Raw genomic sequence first — 19,475 nt, 5'->3', positions numbered from 1 at the left:
TTAAGAAAATGCATTGCTAATTCTAAAATAAATACTTATTTTAGAAACTAAAATAAATGTTTGTAGCAAGTAAACCTACTCATCCCCTACTATAAACTCAGTATGAATTTTTCTTTGTAAAGACTTCTAATCAGTTGTGTACAAGAGCAAAAAACTTGGTAACCATCTTAATGTCCAATAAGTAAATGATGCTACATTTTTACATCATTAAGAGGTGTAAACATTAGATCAATGTTTGGAGTCACAAAAGGATAGGATAAAGGGGCTAGGATATTGGTGCATCATGTAGGGGGACCAAGAAAGACAGTTCTGATGAGGCAGCATTTGAGCAGAGACCTGCAGGAAGTGAAGGAGGGGGAAGATACCTGAAGGAAGGTGGCGCCAGGCTTCAGGAACACCACTGAAAAGAACTGGGCCAGGCGTGAGCATGTTCACAGAATAGAAAAGCTGAGTGGCTGGACCTGCGAGAGCCACAGAAAGAGCAGGAAAAAGATGAGGTCAGCAAGGAGCAGGAGCCAGATCACCAAACACCTGTTAGGCCATGATAAGGACTTTGACTTTAGTTTGCGGGAAATGGGATGTTAATAGAGGGTTTTCCATAGAGGATTGACAGGTAAGACTTAAGATAAAAATATCCTTGAGCATAGCGTTTCCCAGGTGGTTCCGTGGTAAAGAATCTGCCTGCCAAGCAGGAGATACAGGTTCGATCTATGAGTCAGGAAGATCCCCTGGAGAAGGAAATGGCACTCCAGTATTCTTGCCTAGGAAATCCCATGGACAGAGGAGCCTGGCAGGCTACAGTCCATGGGGTTGCAAAGAGTAGGATACAACTTAGCAACTAAACAACAACAACCAATCCTTTAGGCTAAGAATGGAAGAAGGAAGCCCAGTTGAAAATTGTGATAAGCTTGGTGAGAGATGACATTAAGTGATTTGCTCAAAGATCCGTAGCCGCCTAGTGGCAGGAAGGCTGATGGGGTCCCCCCACCCCGGACCCTTTCTCCTGCTCTGATGCTAGTCTGACTTACTTCCCTCTTCCACGTGGCAGATCAAAGATCTGCGGGACCACAAGCTTGACAACCGCATGGAGTCTTTCTTCCTGGCCGAGACTGTGAAATACCTCTACCTGCTGTTTGATCCGGACAACTTTATCCACAACAACGGCTCCACCTTCGATGCGGTAATCACCCCCTACGGGGAGTGCGTCTTGGGGGCTGGGGGTTATATCTTCAACACAGAAGCACACCCCATCGACCCCGCTGCCCTGCACTGTTGCCGGAGGCTGAAGGAAGAACAGTGGGAAGTGGAAGATTTGATGAGGGAATTCTACTCTCTCAAACGGAAAAGGTCGAGATTTCAGAAGAAAACTATGAGCTCGGGGCCATGGGAACCCCCAACAGGGCCCGGAACTTTCTCCTCCCCTGAAAACCATGAGCAGGCAAGGGAAAAGAAGCCTGCCAAGCAGAAAATCCCACTTCTCAGCTGCCCTAGTCAGCCTTTTACCTCGAAGCTGGCATTACTGGGACAGGTTTTCCTAGATTCCTCATAACCACTGGATGATATTTTGTTTTTGAAACTAAACTGTAACAATAAATCGGCTTTTGATGATCGTGGTTTTCTATTTTACAAATTGGGTTGTTTCATGAGATTTCATTCAAAGATAGGGTGTACAACTAAAAACAACTGCTAATCTAGTTTTTCTCTTATGGTTGGAGAAATAGCTGAACATAAAGTTAGCCAGCTTCAAAGACCCCAGGGCTTGATACTTGAATCTCCCTTCCTTTCAAGGTTCCCATTTTCTGGGGAGTGTTTTAAATATATTTGTTAGTCCTTTTTGCGGGGGCGGGCGGAGAGATTTTCATTTTTTATTTTTTAATTGAAGTATAGTTGACTTACAACATTCTATAAATTCCATAGGGCTTATATAATATAGAACTATATAAAAACTATACTGTATGTAGAATGTAGTAAATAGATACTTTTATACATTACAAAATGATCATCACAAAAAGCCTAGTTACCGTCTGTCACCATACTAAGTTATTACAGTATTACTGACTATATTCCTTGTGCTGTATATTACATCCCCATGACTTACTTATAACTGGAATTTTGTACCTCTTAATTTCTGTCATCTGTTTTAGTCTCCCCCCCACCCTACCTCCCCCATGGCAACCACCAGTTTGTTCTCCGTGTCTGAGTCTGTTTCTGTTTTGTTATATTTGTTCATTTGTTTTTAGGTTCCACATATAAGTGAAATCACATGGTATTTGTCTTTTTCTGACTTATTTCATTTAGCATAATACTGTCTAGGTCCATTCATATTTTTACAAAGGGCAAGATTTTATTCTTTTGTGTGACTAATATTCATATATATACACACACACACACACATACACCACATCTTCTTTATCCATTTGTCTGTTGATGGACATTTAGGTTGCTTCCGTATCTTGACTATTCTAAATAATGCTGCATTGAGTATAGGTATGCATATCAGCATGTATATATCTTTTCAAATTAGCATTTTTGTTTTCTTCAAATAAATACCCAGAAATGGAATTGCTAGACCTTAAGGGAGTTCTATTTTGAATTTTTTGAGAAATCTTTCATACTGTTTTCCACAGTGGCTACAACAATTTACATTCCCACCAACAGTATACAGGGGTTTCCTTTTCATCACAGCCTCGCCCACATTTATTTGTTGTCTTTTTGATGATAGCCATTCTGACAGGTATGAGGGAATATCTCATTGTTTTGATTTGCATTTCCTGATGATTAGTGATGCTGAGCATCTTTTCATGTGTTTGTGTATTATCTGTATGTCTTCTTTAGAAAAATGCCTATTTATGACTTCTGTCTATCTTTTAATTGGGTTGTTTTCTTGATGTTGAGTTGATGTTGGATAATTAATCTCTTATCAGATATATTATTTGCAAATATCTTCTCCCATTCAGTAGACAGCCTTTTCATTTTGTTGATAGTTTCCTTCTCTGTACAAAAGCTTTTTAGTTTGATGTAATCCCCCCTTTTTTGCTTTTGTTTCCCTTGCCTGAGACATATCCAAAAAAATATTGTTAAAACCAATATCAAAGAGCATACTGTGTTTTCTTCTAGGAGTTTTATGGTTTCTAGTCTTATGTTTATATGGTATGATAAAGTTCACTTATTATTTCTAATAGTTTTTTGGTGGTGTCTTTATAATTTTCTATAAATAGATTTTATATCATGTCATCAATGAACAGTGACAGTTTTACTTCTTTTCCAACTTGTATTCCTTTTGTTTGGTTGTCTGATTGCTGTGGCTAGAACTTCTGATACTATGTTGAATAAAAGTGGCGAGAGTGGGCATCCTTGCCTTTTTCCTTATCTTAGAGGAAATGCTTTCAGCTTTTCATCATTGAGTATGATATTGATGGTAGATTTGTCATATATGGCCTTTATTATGTTGAGATATGTTCTATCTATACCCACTTTAAGAGTCTTTGTCATAAGTGGATGTTGAATTTTTTTTGATAGGCAAGAAATAGACTTATTAATATAGGACCCTATGATGGATACAAATAGGCAGGCAAGAGGGCTCTACCCCAAGAACTAAGTGGGCCACATTTTTATAATCAAAGAAGTGGGGAGAGGGAGAAGACCACCTTATTCCTTTTCCTTTGTAAAGATGTTTTAGGAAAATGATGCACAAGAGGGTGGTCCTGTCCTAGGTCTCAGGTAAGTTCCTGGGACAGACCACCAGTTGAGGTCCTTGGCTTCACACAGGAAAGAATTCAAGAGCGAGCCATAGTAAAGTGAAAGAGATAGATACACACTCTACAGACAGGATACAGTCCCTCTCAAAAGACGAGAGAAGCCCTGGGAGAAACACGCCCCACAGATAGATTGTGGGCAGTCTTAGAAAGTGAGAGCAGCCAGATAGGTGTTGAATTTTGTCAAACACTTTTCCTGCATCTATTGAGATCATCATATGGTTCTATTTTTCAGTTTGTTAATATGTGTATCACACTGATTTATGGATATTGAGCCATTTCTGGGATAAATTCCACTTCATTGTGGTGTATGAACTTTTAGTAAGACCTGACTGAAAGTTGGGGAATGACAGCATCTAGAAACTAACAGCTTCCATTAGCTGTGGCTGCTCATAGAACCAGAACCCACCCCACTCATTATTCAGAGCTTTTTTGTGGCCAAGGCTAACTCACCCCCACACTCTGGGATACCCTTGATCATCAGTCAACATACTGGATTCTAGACCAGAGAGAAGAAGCAAAGTCCTTTCCGAAATCTTATGCTCTTCCCCAATTTACAGAGTGGCATTTTTAAAATTAAAGTATAGTTGATTTACAACATTATACTATTTAGGTGTACAACAGAGTGATTTAATATTTTTAGGAGTACCACATAATGATTTGATATTTTTATACATCACAAAGTGATCACCAAAGAAAATTGTGTTTTCCAGGAATTTATTAGCATAAAGTTGTTTTTTCTTATCCCTGATACTACTTACCTATGCCCTGATTAGTCTTGCCAGAGATTTTAAGTTTTATTATTCGTTTTTCAAGAACAAACTTTTGACTTGGTTGTTACTGTTAATTGTTATATTTATTTTCTACTATCCTAATGTTGGCTTTTATTATTTTCTTTTTTAAAAATTCTTTCACATTACTAATCAGGTACTTTATTTTTCATTGAAATGTAATTTACAGTATGATACTAGTTTCAAGTGTACAGCAGTGATTCAGTATTTTTTATTGTTTTCTTCCTCCTACTTTCTTTGAGTGATTCTGATGAGGTTGTCTATCACGGTGGCATAACCTCGTGTGAGGGTATCTTCCATTTGCTCCTCTGGAGGTCTGCTCCACCTTCTCCCCCCCATGAGGGTGGATTGTTGTCTACTCTTGTGGTCCTGTATGAACTACACCAATGGGTTCACTTTTTCTCTGGCTTCTACTTGGGTTCAGTCAGTGGGGTGTCTGGCCAGGAGATTGGCGAAAGGAAGTAGAATGAGGTCATGATATTTATTCCCACGGTTTTCTTCCAGCGGGGGTGCTTCAGGCTAGCTAGTTTCTCAGTTGAAGGTCACTATTTCTCTCAACTTCTTTTCAGGTGATGGTAACCTTTCCGTTCCCTTATTCTTTCAGGCTAGGTATGGTAATGGCTATGCTAGTATTAGCCCCAGATTACTACACTATCCCTTGAGGTTCTCTTATACTCTGCCCAAATACCTTTGTAAATAGTCTTTTTACTAAACCCTCCTCTCATCCTTCTAATTTGAGTGAGCTGTATGTTTCTTCTCAGGTGTCTAACTGTTATATCTAGAGACCATTCCGACTGGTACATGTTTTTAATTTAAAGTCTAAAGTTAATTGTTCTTTTTATACCTCTCCCAAATAAGAGAAAAGCATTAGATTAACAAGGTTGCAGGATACAAGATCAATATACAAAAATCGATTTACTTCTGTACATTTGCAATTAATATAGAAATGAAATTAAACATCTCCACTTATAACAGCATAAAAAAATTATTTGGGAGTAAATTTAACAAAAATACAAGAAGATTTGTACACTGAAAACTATAAAACATTGTTAAAAGTTTAAAGACCTAAGTAAAGGGAAAATATTTCCATCTTCATGGGTTAAAAGACATAATGTTGTTAAGATGGCATTTGTACCAAAATTAGTCTACAGATTCAATGGAATCTCTATCAAAACTCAGTTGCCTTTTTTAGAGAATTGGACAAGCTGATCTTAAAAGTCATATAGAAAGTCATGGGACCCGGAATAGTCAATACAATCTTAAAAAAGAACAAAGCTGGAGGATTCACTCATAATGATTTTAAAACTTACTACGAATAATAATAATCAAGAAAGTATGGTGCTGGCATAAGGGTAGACATATAAATTAATGGAATAGAACTGAGAATGCAGAAATAAACCTTCATGGTCAATTGATTTTTGAAAAAGGTGCCAAGGCAATCCAGTGGGGAACATTTTTAACAAATTATGCTGGCACAACTGGATATCTACTTGCATAAGAAAGATTTTGTACTACTATTTAATACCATATAAAAAACTAACTCTGTGAATCAAAGGCCTAAATAGGAGCTAAAACTATAAAAATCTTTGGAGAAAACATACATTTTTGTGACCTTGGATTAGGCAGTGGCTTCTTAGAAGACACCTTAAAGCACATGTAAACAAAGAAAAACAGATAAATTGGATTTTCTAAAAATTAAAAACTCTGTGCTTCAAAGGACACTATAAAATGAAAAGACAGCCTACAGAATGGGAGAAAATATTTGCAAATCAAATAGTTGGTGAGGGTTTCATATCTGGAATATATAAAGAACTTTTACAACTCAACAGTAAAGACAATACAATGAAAAAATGGGCAAAGGAGATAGACATTTCTCCAAAGAAGTATACAGATGGCCAACAAGCACATGAAAAGATATTTAACATCATTAGTCATTAAGGAAATGCAAATCGAAACCACAATAAGATACCACTTCATGCCCACTAGGACATGGTGCCTTAGTCTATTTGGGCTGCTATAACAAGTTACCACCAACTAATTTGAAGTTAGTTATGAATGAAAGTGTGGGAGAATTTTTCATTTTTGGTAACATTGCCATAACTTTCAACTGAGTTTTGGTTAGGAATTTGCAGTGTGGTTTTTTCAGACGGTTCATAATCAGGAATATCTTGAACGTGTGAAAAATGTAGCATTTTTACTGAAATAGTTCAAATTGTCCTTAAATGGACTGTTTTCATGCTACAAAAATTGAGAATGAGAAGGTGAAAATATAGGAAGAATGAATAGTGATATTGGGAAAAGTACTTAGCGTTAGCAGACAATGGCTTTATTTGTGCCTCATTAAGAAGAAAGGGTAGGGACTTGCGTGGTGGCTCAGTGGTAAACAATCCACTTGCCAGCACAGGGGACGTGGGTTGGATCCCTGGTCTGAGAAGATCCCACATGCCTTGGAGCAATTAAACCTGTGTGCCACAACTGTGCTCTGAAGCCCAGAAACTGCAACTACTGAGTCCTTGCGCCACAACCACTGAAGCCCGCATGCCCTAGAGCTGGCGCTCCACAAGAGAGGCCACTGCAATAAGAAGCGCTCGCACCACATCTAGAGAGCAGCCCCAGCTCTCTGCAGCTGGAGAAAGCCCACACATCAGGGAAGACCCAAGACAGCCAGAAAAAGGGTAAGTTTAGTAAGACAGCATTTTAAAAATATGACTTTATCAAATGTACAAAACCAAAAGTGACATATACTAATGCATTATTTGTAATGATACTCTTGCCAATGAAAGCATTAATAAGCCAGCAATATTAAAAAGATGCATTGGAGAAGGAAATGGCAACCCACTCCAGTGTTCTTGCCTGGAGAATCCCAGGGATGGGGGAGCCTGGTAGGCTGCCGTCTATGGGGTCGCACAGAGTCGGACACGACTGAAGTGACTTAGTAGTAGTAGTAGTAAAAAGATACTTGGAAACATGACATGCTGAATCAGTCCCTTGAATATTTTCAAAAAAAGAAAAGTATATATAATGTGATGGGACAGATTTTTCTGTGCCATGATGTAGCTATCAATGAGAAATCCTTATTATCATTGTATTGGATTGTATATTCGGTGCCAAAAGGGAAAACTGCTTACAAGGCTCCTGAAAAAATAAGAAACTGTTCTTCTGGCATATATATATTTTGCTTTTGTTTTTCTTCCAGTTTTATTGAGATATAAATTGACACACAGCACTGTATAATGATTTGATTAACATAACATGATGAAATGATTTTCACAGTAAGTTTAGTGAACATGAATCATCTCATATAGATACAAAATTAAAGAAATAGAAAAAAATATTTCCTTATGATGAGAACCCTTATGATTTAGTCTCTTAACTTTCATATATATAGCAGTGTTAATTATATTTATTATGTTGTACATTACATCCCTAGTATCTATTTATCTTATAACTGAAAGTTTATACCTCTTGACTACTTTCATCCAATTCCCAGCCCCCTCCCCCTGCCTCTAGTAACCATAAATCTGATCTCTTTTTCTGAGTTTCTTTTTGAAGTACAATTGACCTGTGTACACTGTGTTAGTTCCTGTTACACAACATAGTAATTCGATATTTCTAGACATTGCAAAATGATTACCTCAATAAGTCTAGTTACAGTCTGTCCCTGTAAAAGACATTACATAATTATTTATTTTATTAAAAAACTTATTTTGGCCTTGCTGCACAGCATGCAGGCTCCTAGTTCCTGGACCAGGGATTGAACCCACGTCTCCTGCATTTGAAGTACAATGTCTTAACCACTGGACTGCTCGGGAAGTCCCCATATTTATCGACTATATTCCCCACACTGGACATTTCATACCCGTGACTCATTTCTTTTGTAACTTGAATTCTGTAACTCTTAATCTCCTTCATCTCTTTCCTCCCCCAACCCCTGACTCCCTTCCCCTCTGCAACCACCTGTTTGTTCTCTGCATCTCACTCTGTTTGTTTTGTTATGTTCCTTTGTTTTGGTTTTTAGATTCCACATATAATTGGCACCCCACTCCAGTACTCTTGCCTGGAAAATCCCATGGACGGAGGAGCCTGGTAGACTGCAGTCCATGGGGTCACGAAGAGTCGGACATGACTGAGTGACTCCCCTTTCACTTTTCACTTTCATGCATTGGAGAAGGAAATGGCAACCCACTCCAGTGTTCTTGCCTGGAGAATCCCAGGGACGGGGGAGCCTGGTGGGCTGCCGCCTGTGGGGTTGCACAGAGTCAGACACGACTGAAGTGACTTAGCAGCAGCAGCATAAGTAAAATCATAGAGCATTTTTCTTTCTCTGACTTACTTCACCTAGCATAATACCTTCTAGGTTCATCCAAGTTATCACAAATGGCACTATTTCATTCTTTTTTGTGGCTGGGTAATATATATTTATACCACATACTCTATCCATTCAGCTATTGATGGGCACTTAGGTTGCTTCTGTATCTTGGCTGTTGTAAATAATGCTGCAGTGATCACAGGAGTGCATATCTTTTTTAATTAGTGTTTTTTTTCTCTTTGGATAAATACCCAGGAGTGAAACTACTGAATTGTACGGTAGTTCTATCTTTAACTTTTTTGAGGAATCTCTATACTGTTTTCTATAGTGGCTGCATCAACTCACATTTCCACCAATAATGCAAAAGGGTTCTCTTTTCTCCACATCCTCACCTACATTTGTTATCTGTTGTCTTTTTGATAATAGCTGTCTGACAGGTGAGAGGTGATATCTCATTGTGGTTTTGATTTGCGTTTCCCTGTTGATCAGTGATGTTGAGCATCTTTTCATGTGCCTGTTGGCCATCTGTATGTCTTCTTTGGAAAAATGTCTATCTGGATCCTCTGCCCATTTTTTAATTGGGTTACTTAGGTTTTGTTTTGTTTTTGATGTTAAGCTGTATGAATTCTTTGTCTCTTTTGGATATTAACCTCTTATTGGATATGAAATTTGCAAATACCTTCTCTCACTCAGTAGGTAGCCTTTTCGTTTTGTTGATGGTTTCCTTCCCTGTGCTAAAGGTTTTTAGTCTTCTGGTATATTTTTTGGTGTGTACTGTTTTTATGGTAAATCAATAAACATACGTCTTAGCAATAATATGATTTCTCCTTGAATCTTTGCAGAATTTTAGAAGTAGTGTTAATTATGGTATTGATTTTGTGATCCAACTTGAGAAAGACAAGTTGGGTATTGCACAATGCTTAGTTTATGCCTGAGATGAGTGGTAAGGCCATTTTAAAGAAGGTCTTGTTATGTATTTAGTTATTCTCCTCACACAAAACTGGATTAAAAATGTCTACAAAATTGACAAGTGCAATTTTGGTCAATATAAATTAGTCTGGAAAAAGTAAAATATGACAAAGGCATTTTTAAAATGTTAGGAGCATCTGAAAACAATGTTATTTGGCATAGTCTTATAGGTTGTAAATCTTTGGAAAACAAATTTTGCTGAAATTCATGTGTATGTTGGGCAGAAACAGTGGAAGTTGTTCATTTTATTAAAGGAAGTCAACAGAATAGCTAATTTTTGGAAAAAAATTCTTCAGGGATTAGAGGGGACCTACCACTTATTTTATCTTATCAGAGTTAGTTGGTGGTCTTAAGGGAAAGTCCAAAGTACATTACAAGAATACAAGAATAAAATTCCTATTTTTCTAGCCAAAAAGCAATCTCATTTGGAAAATCTTTTCAAAGTTGTTTTTTTGGAATAACAATGTTGGCCTATTTGACTGATATATTTTTTAACATTCTTAGTGAATTAAATTAGAAAGTTCTTAGGAAACCCAGTCCAATTCAAGCCTGTCCAAGCATTTCAAATGATATTACTGCAATGGCAAGCAAAATTTCAATATATTAGGTTTGGTGCAAAAGTAATTGTGGTTTTGCACTGTTGAACTTTGCTGTTTGCTATTAGAACACATTCTTAAATGTGGTTATGTTATACATCATTTTAATTGCATTTCTCACTTTATGTTTTTTTTGCTAATGACATTACTTACTGTTTATTTTATATTTATTTTGGACTATAGACATGATGTTAGACAAAAAGCAAATTTGAGCGATCTTTTTTATTTGAGTTCAAAATGGGTCATAAAGCAGTGGAGACAACTAGCTACATCAGCAATGGATTTGGCCCAGAAACTGCTAACAAATGTACAATGCAGTGGTGGTTCAAGAAGTTTTGCAAAGGAGACAAGAGCCTTAAAGCTGAGGAGCGTAGTGGCCGGTCGTTGGAAATTGAGAACGACCAACTGACAGCAACCATTGAAGCTGTTCCTCGTTATAATGATTTAAAATTCACAGTCCGAAACTGCAATTACTTCTGTACCAACCTAATACATGCCACTGGTTCCATGGTTTTCAAGTGTGGCCCCTGGTCCAGAAGCAGGAGCATCACCAGAGAACTTGTTACAAACGTAAACCCATGGGCTCCACCCCAGAACTTCTGATTCAGAAAAGGGAGGGCCAGCAGTATGTGTTTGAACAAGCCTTCCAGCTGATTGCCAGGTGGCGCTAGTGGTAAAGGACCTGCCTACCAAAACAGGAGAGGTAAGAGACGCGAGTTTGATCCCTGATTTGGGAAGATCCTCTGGAGGACGAAACGGCAACCCACTCCAGTATCCTTGTCTGGAGAATCCCATGGACAGAAGAGCCTGGCAGGCTACAGCCCATAGGGTCACAAAGAAGTGGACACAACTGAAGCAACTTTGCATGCTCAACTTGGCCAGGTGATTCTGCTGTAAGCTCACGTTTCAGAACCAGGGTATTTGATGTCCCCATCATTGCTGCAAGAAATCGATGAAACCTTACTAATGAAAGGAGCTCAAATTAAATGAAATCAACTTAGAGGTTTTCATTGCCCCTTATCTCTTATTGTTGGTATTAATGTTATGCTGGCCTCACAATAACAGTTGGGGAATATTACTTCTTTATCTGGCTTTTGGAAGAAATTATATATTACTGGTATTATTTCTTCCTTAAAAGGTTGGTAGATTTCATAGCCATTTGGGACTGAATTTGTGTGTGTGGTGGGGGGGGGGGAGGTTTTTAAATTATAGATTCAATTTCTTTAATAGTTATGGGATTATTCCAATTTTCTACTACTTGTGTCCATTTAGGTATAGATTTTTTTCCTAGAAATTTTATTCCATCTAAATTTTCAAATGTCTAGGCATAAAATTGTAATTATATCCTCTTAAGAGTTTCTGAATGCTGAAGAATCTCAATTTTTGACACTAATTCCTGGTGGGAATCTATTGTTTTCTTCATAGGGGCTCTTCTAATTTGATTGATTGCTTTCTAGGATTGCAGCACAACAGTCAGTCTGGGACTTCTTTTCCTTGTACTGAAGCTTTAAAAAAACAAACAGAAAAATGATGGTTATATAAGATGTAAATATTGGAGAAACATGAGATATGGGTGTAAGGGTGTTAGTACTATTCTTGGAACTCTTTTGTAAATCTAAAATTATTCCAAATTAAAAAAAAATTTTTTAAAGAACAAAAAAATGGTATTAATCATCCACTATTCGTCATTTCACTCAAGGACTTTGGGCTGTGTTTGAGACTCGAATTCACCAGAAGTCAAAGTTGTCGCCTGTCAAGAAGTACGGAAAAGACTCAGAGGCAGTGGCTTTTACTTAGATTTTTTTTCTTTCTTTTCAAAAGAGACTTTTTTTTTTTCTTTCCAAAATGGAGTTTCAGAAAGGGATAATTATACAATTGCAGGAAATAAGGTTTTGAATGTCTTTTGAACTATATGTATGGTAGGAGGAGGGGAAGTAATCTTGTTACTTTATCCTTCTGTCAGATACAGTCTACCAGGAAGTTGAAAGAAACCACGAGAACTAAGTATAGAACAATACTAAAAATGTTGGTGAGCAAGGGTTAGGTTGTGAGAGTCTGACCAGAAATGCTTCCGGAGTTCTGCAAAGAGTAGGAACTTAGTCTTAAAGAAAATGTGGGATTTGCAGGAGTTGGGTCTTCTCATCCTTAGTAGGACAGGAGGTCTCTAAGGATCCAAGTCTGCCTGGAACATGGAAGGGATGTGGAAGAATGATGGGAATCAGGGGTGTGTGTCTATGTGTGTGTTACTTGCTCAGTTGTGTCTGACTCTTTGCAACCCCATGGACTGCAGCCCACCAGGCTCCCCTGTCCCTGGAACTCTCCAAGCAAGAATAATGGAGTGGGTTGCTATTTCCTTATCTTCCCAACCCAGGGATGGAACCCGGGTCTCCCGCATTGCAGGCAGATTCTTTACCAGCTGAGCCACAAGGGAAGCCCCTTTGACAACAGAGGAAAGGTTAATTACTATCATCCTAGGGAAAAGGTTGGGCTTCCCAAGTGGCTCAGTGGTAAAGAATCCACCTGCCAATGCAGGAGATGTGGGTTTGATCTCTAGGTTGCAAAGATCCCCCGGGGAAGAAAATGGCAACCCACTCCTGTATTCTTGCCTGGGAAATCCCATAGACAGAGGAGCCTGGCAGGCTACAATCCACCGGGTCTCAAAGAGTCAGACATGACTTAGCAATTAAAACAACAAGTTGGTGGGGGGAATAAGATAGCTTCAGTCTTGAGGCCACATATTACTTATTAATTACAAAAGGAAAAAATGTACCTTTCCAATAAGACACTTGGCAAATACCACTTAGGCCAAGGGATCAACCTTGGCATCATTAATAATGGGATAAATTTATATTATTTCATCCTGATGTGAAGCAGTGAGAAAGATACCATCAACTATATAGTATCATTGCTAGAAAATCTGAACCCTAATCTAATCAAGAAATTCAGGTAGTAGGGCATTCAGCAAAATTGGCCCAGACCCTTAAAAACTGTCAGTATCATGAAGACAGAACAGATGAAAGGACTCTTAGACATTAAAAGACACTAAAGAGACATGATATTCAAAAACAAGGCATGATCCTTGATTGAATCCTGTTGGGGGGGTGGGGGGGAAGACTCTATAGGACATCTTGGGGGCAATTGCAGACAATTGAATAGAAGGTGATATTATATAACATTAAATTTCTTAGATGTGATGGTGTCATAGTTATTAGAAGCAGGTCCGTATTCTTGGGAGATAATATGCTAAAGTATTGAGGTATAGTATCATGATATCTGTAATTTACTTTCAAATGGTTTGGGAACAAATTTGATGTTTATGTGTGTGTGTGTGTATATATATATATGCAGATAGAGAAAAATAAAGATAAAATAATGTTAAAATGGATGAGTTTAAGCAAGGATATCTAAGTATTCATAGTATTATTCTTTCAACTTTTCTGAAGATTTGAAAATTTCCCCAAAAAAACTGGAGGGAAAATAAAATATTGCAAATAAACTGCTTGGCCAATGGTAAATGCCCCCCCGCCCCGAAAAAGAAAAGGGTGGGTCTTACATAAGCATATAAGCTCCATAAGGGCAGAGACTTTGTTTCTTTTATTTAGCACTGTATCCCGAGCGCCTGGCAAGTGAAACCGTACCCAACAAACATTTTTGAAACAAATCCTTGAAAAGTTGTACATTAGAAATGTAATGTGTAAAATATAATCATTGGAAATAACAGCAAAGGATGATATATGAACAGCTGTTTCTATGGTCTGAATATAATTGTGCCAGTTGCTTTGATTAAAATGACTTTTCTATGTTGAAAAATTTAAAAAATTGCCCCAGAAAATCCATCTGCCCAGTTGAGTAACTCATTTATAAGAAGTTATAGTCTCTGAGTAGTATCAGCATGTTTGGTTAAACCATTTGGGATTAATATGGGGGGAAAATTAGCCTATTAAGAAGCTTCAGTTTTTCTAACTGTGACCCCAGTATCAATAACCTCAGATATGCAGATGACACCACCCTTATGGCAGAAAGTGAAGAGGAACTCAAAAGCCTCTTGATGAAAGTGAAAGTGGAGAGTGAAAAAGTTGGCTTAAAGCTCAACATTCAGAAAACGAAGATCATGGCATCCGGTCCCACCACTTCATGGGAAATAGATGGGGAAACAGTGGAAACAGTGTCAGACTTTATTTTTCTGGGCTCCAAAATCACTACAGATAGTGACTGCAGCCATGAAATTAAAAGACGCTTACTCCTTGGAAGGAAAGTTATGACCAACCTAGATAGCATATTCAAAAGCAGAGACATTACTTTGCCAACAAAGGTCCATCTAGTCAAGGCTATGGTTTTTCCTGTGGTCATGTATGGATGTGAGAGTTGGACTGTGAAGAAGGCTGAGCACCGAAGAACTGATGCTTTTGAACTGTGGTGTTGGAGAAGACTCTTGAGAGTCCCTTGGACTGGAAGGAGATCCAACCAGTCCATTCTGAAGGAGATCAGCCCTGGGATTTCTTTGGAGGGAATGATGCTGAAGCTGAAACTCCAGTACTTTGGCCACCTCATGCGAACAGTTGATTCATTGGAAAAGACCCTGATGCTGGGAGGGATTGGGGGCAGGAGGAGAAGGGGACGACAGAGTTCGAGATGGCTGGATGGCATCACTGATTCGATGGACGTGAGTCTGAGTGAACTCTGGGAGTTGGTGATGGACAGGGAGGCCTGGCGTGCTGTGATTCATGGGGTCGCAAAGAGTCGGACACAACTGAGCGACTGATCTGATCTGATCTGAGGCTCTTTTGGGAGGGGTCCTACGCCCTCTGGTGGTGAAACACACTCATTTGGTTTCTATGGAAAAGGCCGGCAGAAAAGAGATGAAGTGGGAGTGCCTTTACCCTGAGGCTTCTGGAAACCTGGGGATTCAATCCCTGGGTTGGGAAGATTCCCCTGGAGGAGGAAACGACAACACACTCCAGTACTCTTGCCTGGAAAATTTCCATGGACTAAGGAGCCTGGTAGGCTACAGTTTATGGGGTTCTCAAAGAGTTTGACATGACTGAGCAACTTCACTTTAACTTTCTGGAAACCTATCTCATTTCCTAGTTGGTAGTGACCTTGGGACTGAACTTGAAGTGATCATTTTTGACTCAGTGAATAGACAGATTTGGGGAATGCCTGGGCCAGGATGGGCTGAGGAACCTACAAATTTAGGAATGGACAGTGACATTTGTGGTTGGGTGTTCACATTTGTGAACATTCTCCAGTGTTCTTGCCTGGAGAATCCCAGGGATGGGGGAGCCTGGTGGGTTGCCGTCTATGGTGCCGCACAGAGTCAGACACAACTGAAGTGACTTAGCAGCAGCAGCAGCACAGCTGAGATGGGAAGACTTGCCTCCAGCATGATGAGTGCCAAGGGAAACCTGAAGGGCCATTTGAACTGTAAGATCTGTCAGGATCCTGTCTCCCAGTTGTGACAAAGATGAGAGAGTATAGTCCACCATACCTATTGGGTTGTTTGGTTTTCCTTGATTTTTGTAGGTGTTAACGCATCTGTTCATTAATTTACTGAGCCAATAAGTCAGGAAGAAACAGTTAGAACTGGACATGGAACAACAGACTGGTTCCAAATAGGAAAAGGACTATGTCAAGGCTGTATATTGTCACCCTACTTATTTAACTTCTATGCAGAGTACATCATGAGAAAAGCTGGGCTAGAGGAAGCACAGGAGAAGGCAATGGCACCCCACTCCAGTACTCTTGCCTGGAAAATCCCATGGATGGAGGAGCCTGGTAGGCTGCAGTCCATGGGGTCCCTAGGAGTCAGACATGACTGAGCGACTTCACTTTCACTTTTCACTTTCAGGCATTGGAAAAGGAAATGGCAACCCACTCCAGTGTTCTTGCCTGCAGAATCCCAGGGACAGGGGAGCCTGGTGGGCTACTGTCTCTGGGGTCGCACAGAGTCGGACACGACTGAAGTGACTTAGCAGCAGCAGAGGAAGCACAAGCTGGAATCAAGATTGCTGGGAGAAAAATCAATAACCTCAGATATGCAGATGACACCACCCTTATGGCAGAAAGTGAAGAAGAACTAAAGAGCCTCTTGATAAAATTGAAAGAGGAGAGTGAAAAAGTTGGCTTAAAGCTCAACATTCAGAAAATTAAGATCATGGCATCCGGTCCCATCACTTCATGGCAAATAGATGGGGAAACAGTGGAAATAGTGGCTGACTTTATTTTTCTGGGTTCCAAAATCACTGCAGATGGTGACTGCAGCCATGAAATTAAAAGACGCTTACTCCTTGGAAGGGAAGTTATGACCAACCTAAACAGCATATTAAAAAGCAGAGACATTACTTTGCCAACAAAGTAATGTCTAGTCAAGGCTATGGTTTTTCCAGTAGTCATGTATGGATGTGAGAGTTGGACTATAAAGAAAGCTGAGTGCTGAAGAATTGATGCTTTTGAACTGTGATGTTGGAGAAGACTCTTGAGAGTCCCTTGGACTGCAAGGAGATCCAACCAGTCCATCCTAAAGGAGATCAGTCCTGAGTGTTCATTGGAAGGACTGATGTTGAAGCTGAAACTCCAATACTTGGGCCACCTGATGCGAAGAGCTGACTCATTGGAAAAGACCCTGATGCTGGGAAAGATTGAGGGCAGGAGGAGAAGGGGACGACATAGGATGAGATGGTTGGATGGCATCACTGACTCAATGGACATGGGTTTGGGCGGACTCCGGGAGTTGATGATGGACAGGGAGGCCTGAGGCCTAGTATGCTGTGGTTCATGGGGTCGCAAAGAGTCGGTCACGACTGAGCGAATGAACTGAACTGAATAACGCATCTGTTCATTAATTTACTGAGCCAATAAACATATTTGACCACCTACTATGTGTCAAGTTCTATTCTATGTGCTGGGGATATAAATGCAACAATGAACAAAGACCCAGATTATCCTCTAGGCAGGGGGAGGGGTGCAGAAAGAAAACCATGTTAGGTCAAACAAAGCAGGTAATAAGATGGAGAGCGTAAAGTAAGGAGTGTGAGTGCTGTTTTTATATGGATGGTAGGGAAGGTCTCTCCTTGAATGGAAACCTGGAGCATGAGAAAGCAAGCCATTCAGAAAGCTTCCTGGGGATGAGAAGTTTTGGCTGAGAGCACACTGTAAGTTCCTCACACATTCTGGATACTGACTGTTTCCCAGAATATTCCTTGCCTTTTATGGTTATTTATGCTGTCTTATGGGGCTTCCCTGGTGGCTCAGACAGTAAAGAATCTGCCTGCAATGCAGGAGACCTGAGTTCAATCCCCGGGTTCGGAAGATCCCCTGGAGAAGGAACTAGCAACCCACTCCAGTATTCTTGCCTGGAGAATCCCATGGACAGAGGAGCCTGGCAGGCTACAGTCCAAAGGGGTGAAAAGAGTTGGACAGGAATGAGCAACTAACACTACAGTGTCTTATACAGAAGGCTTTAATGTTGCTATGGTCAAACTTGTCAATCTTTTCCTCTTCATGACTTCTGGGTTTTATGATTGAGAAGAACTTTCCTACTCCCAAATCATAAAAGTAGTCCCATAGATTCACTTCTACTGTTTTTATACTTTGATTTTTAACATATATAATTTACATATCATAAATTTATGAGGTATAATTTACATACAATAAAACTCACCCACTTTGAGTCTAATGATTTGTAGCCAACTTATGGTTGTATAACCATTAGCACAATCCAGCTTTAAAACTGTACTTTGATTTTGTTACATACCACTTTTAGTATGTCTGAGATTCATTTTAGCTTTTGGTGTAAAGTTCAACACCTAACTTTTTTTTTTTTCTTTCCCCAGTGATTTGAAATGTCTCCCTTACCACATGTTAAATTTCCATGTATACCGGAATCTGATCTTGATCTCTTTGTTTCAGGGGTCACAAATAGGGTTTTATTTGGCCCTTGGGGTTTTCAAAATTGGATAATTTCACATAAAAATTCAGACTTTTGGCCTTTCTGGAAAAAACCAGACAGTTTAGCAACAACCCGCTGGAGGCAAGTAGAGCCCACTCCCTGCAGATGGGAATGAGGACGATGACCACAATCCCAGTTTACCAGAAACAGCCTCTTTATATGCCTACTGTCCTGTTGTAATTAATAGCACTTTTTCATTCTTAAAAATGTTCTGGTTTGGGCAATAAATTATGAGTTACAATCTCCACCATTCCTTATTGCACTACACCCACCATTCCTCTTTCATTTATGTTATTAATACAAGACCCCCTCCCAGAATGAAAAAAGGCAAGGAGACACCACGATCCTACCACAGAAGTTTGCCAAGAGCATGATTATGTGGGCTCAGAGTAGAGTAAGAACATACTGGTGGGGAGAAATCAGGTCAAGTTTCCTCTGACAGTGAATATGATGTCACAATTTACCAACCATTTTCCCTTCCATTATTTCATTTAACTTCACAGTAACCTACCAAGTTACACAACTTACCCTACTGTGCGTCTGAGTAGGGATGTGCTGTCTTCCCCTGTAACTCGCATTCCAAAACAGAGACCTAGTTATCTTCTCTGCTCACCACTGCTTTTCCAGGGACCTCTCGGTGCTGGGCGCAGAGCTGGCTCCAAGGAACTATGTATTGGCTGAATAGGCCCCCAGGAACTACCGATTGAATGAACTCGGGAAAATGAAGCTCAGGGAGGTCCGTGGCGAGTCTCAGCAGAAAGCAGCAGGTGGGAATCAGAACAGGCGGCCTGATTCCTGGTCTGGAACCCAAGATCTTTTCCTAGTCATTTGACTGTAACCTCCCCAAATTGGCAAGAAATGGGAGACTGCGCACGCAGGGACTTGTCTTCGACCTCGAGGGACCTCAGCGAAATGCTGGACCGAGGGGCCAGAAGGACAAGTGGCGCAAGAAACCACTCATTGCTCTCTCGCATCTGCCCGCTTGCGAACAAGACTACATTTCCCGGCAGCCCCCGCGGCACGCACAGCCCCTGCCACGCGGCCTGCGCCTCCGCCGTCGGCCCACTGGGGGCGCTGCGGCGACCCCTCTGCCGCCCCGTAGAAATC

The 19,475-nt window shown here is 39.9% G+C and overlaps 1 protein-coding gene across 1 annotated transcript in view; it reads left to right on the top strand.

The window, feature by feature from the left end:
- The window catches only part of EDEM2 (ER degradation enhancing alpha-mannosidase like protein 2), a 28,883-nt gene extending 25,534 nt beyond the window's left edge, over positions 1 to 3,349 (top strand). Inside the window, exon 11 of the mRNA XM_055544852.1 lies at positions 1,049 to 3,349. Coding sequence (XP_055400827.1) covers positions 1,049 to 1,549 — 501 coding nt within the window. The 3' untranslated portion in view covers positions 1,550 to 3,349. The remainder of the gene's footprint in view (positions 1 to 1,048) is intronic.
- The last annotated feature ends 16,126 nt before the right edge of the window (positions 3,350 to 19,475 follow it).

Source organism: Bubalus kerabau, chromosome 13, assembly GCF_029407905.1.
Source record: "Bubalus kerabau isolate K-KA32 ecotype Philippines breed swamp buffalo chromosome 13, PCC_UOA_SB_1v2, whole genome shotgun sequence".
NCBI lineage: Eukaryota > Metazoa > Chordata > Mammalia > Artiodactyla > Bovidae > Bubalus > Bubalus kerabau.
The sequence above is the reverse complement of the archived record's forward strand: the minus strand, read 5'-3'. Positions and strand labels throughout refer to the sequence as shown.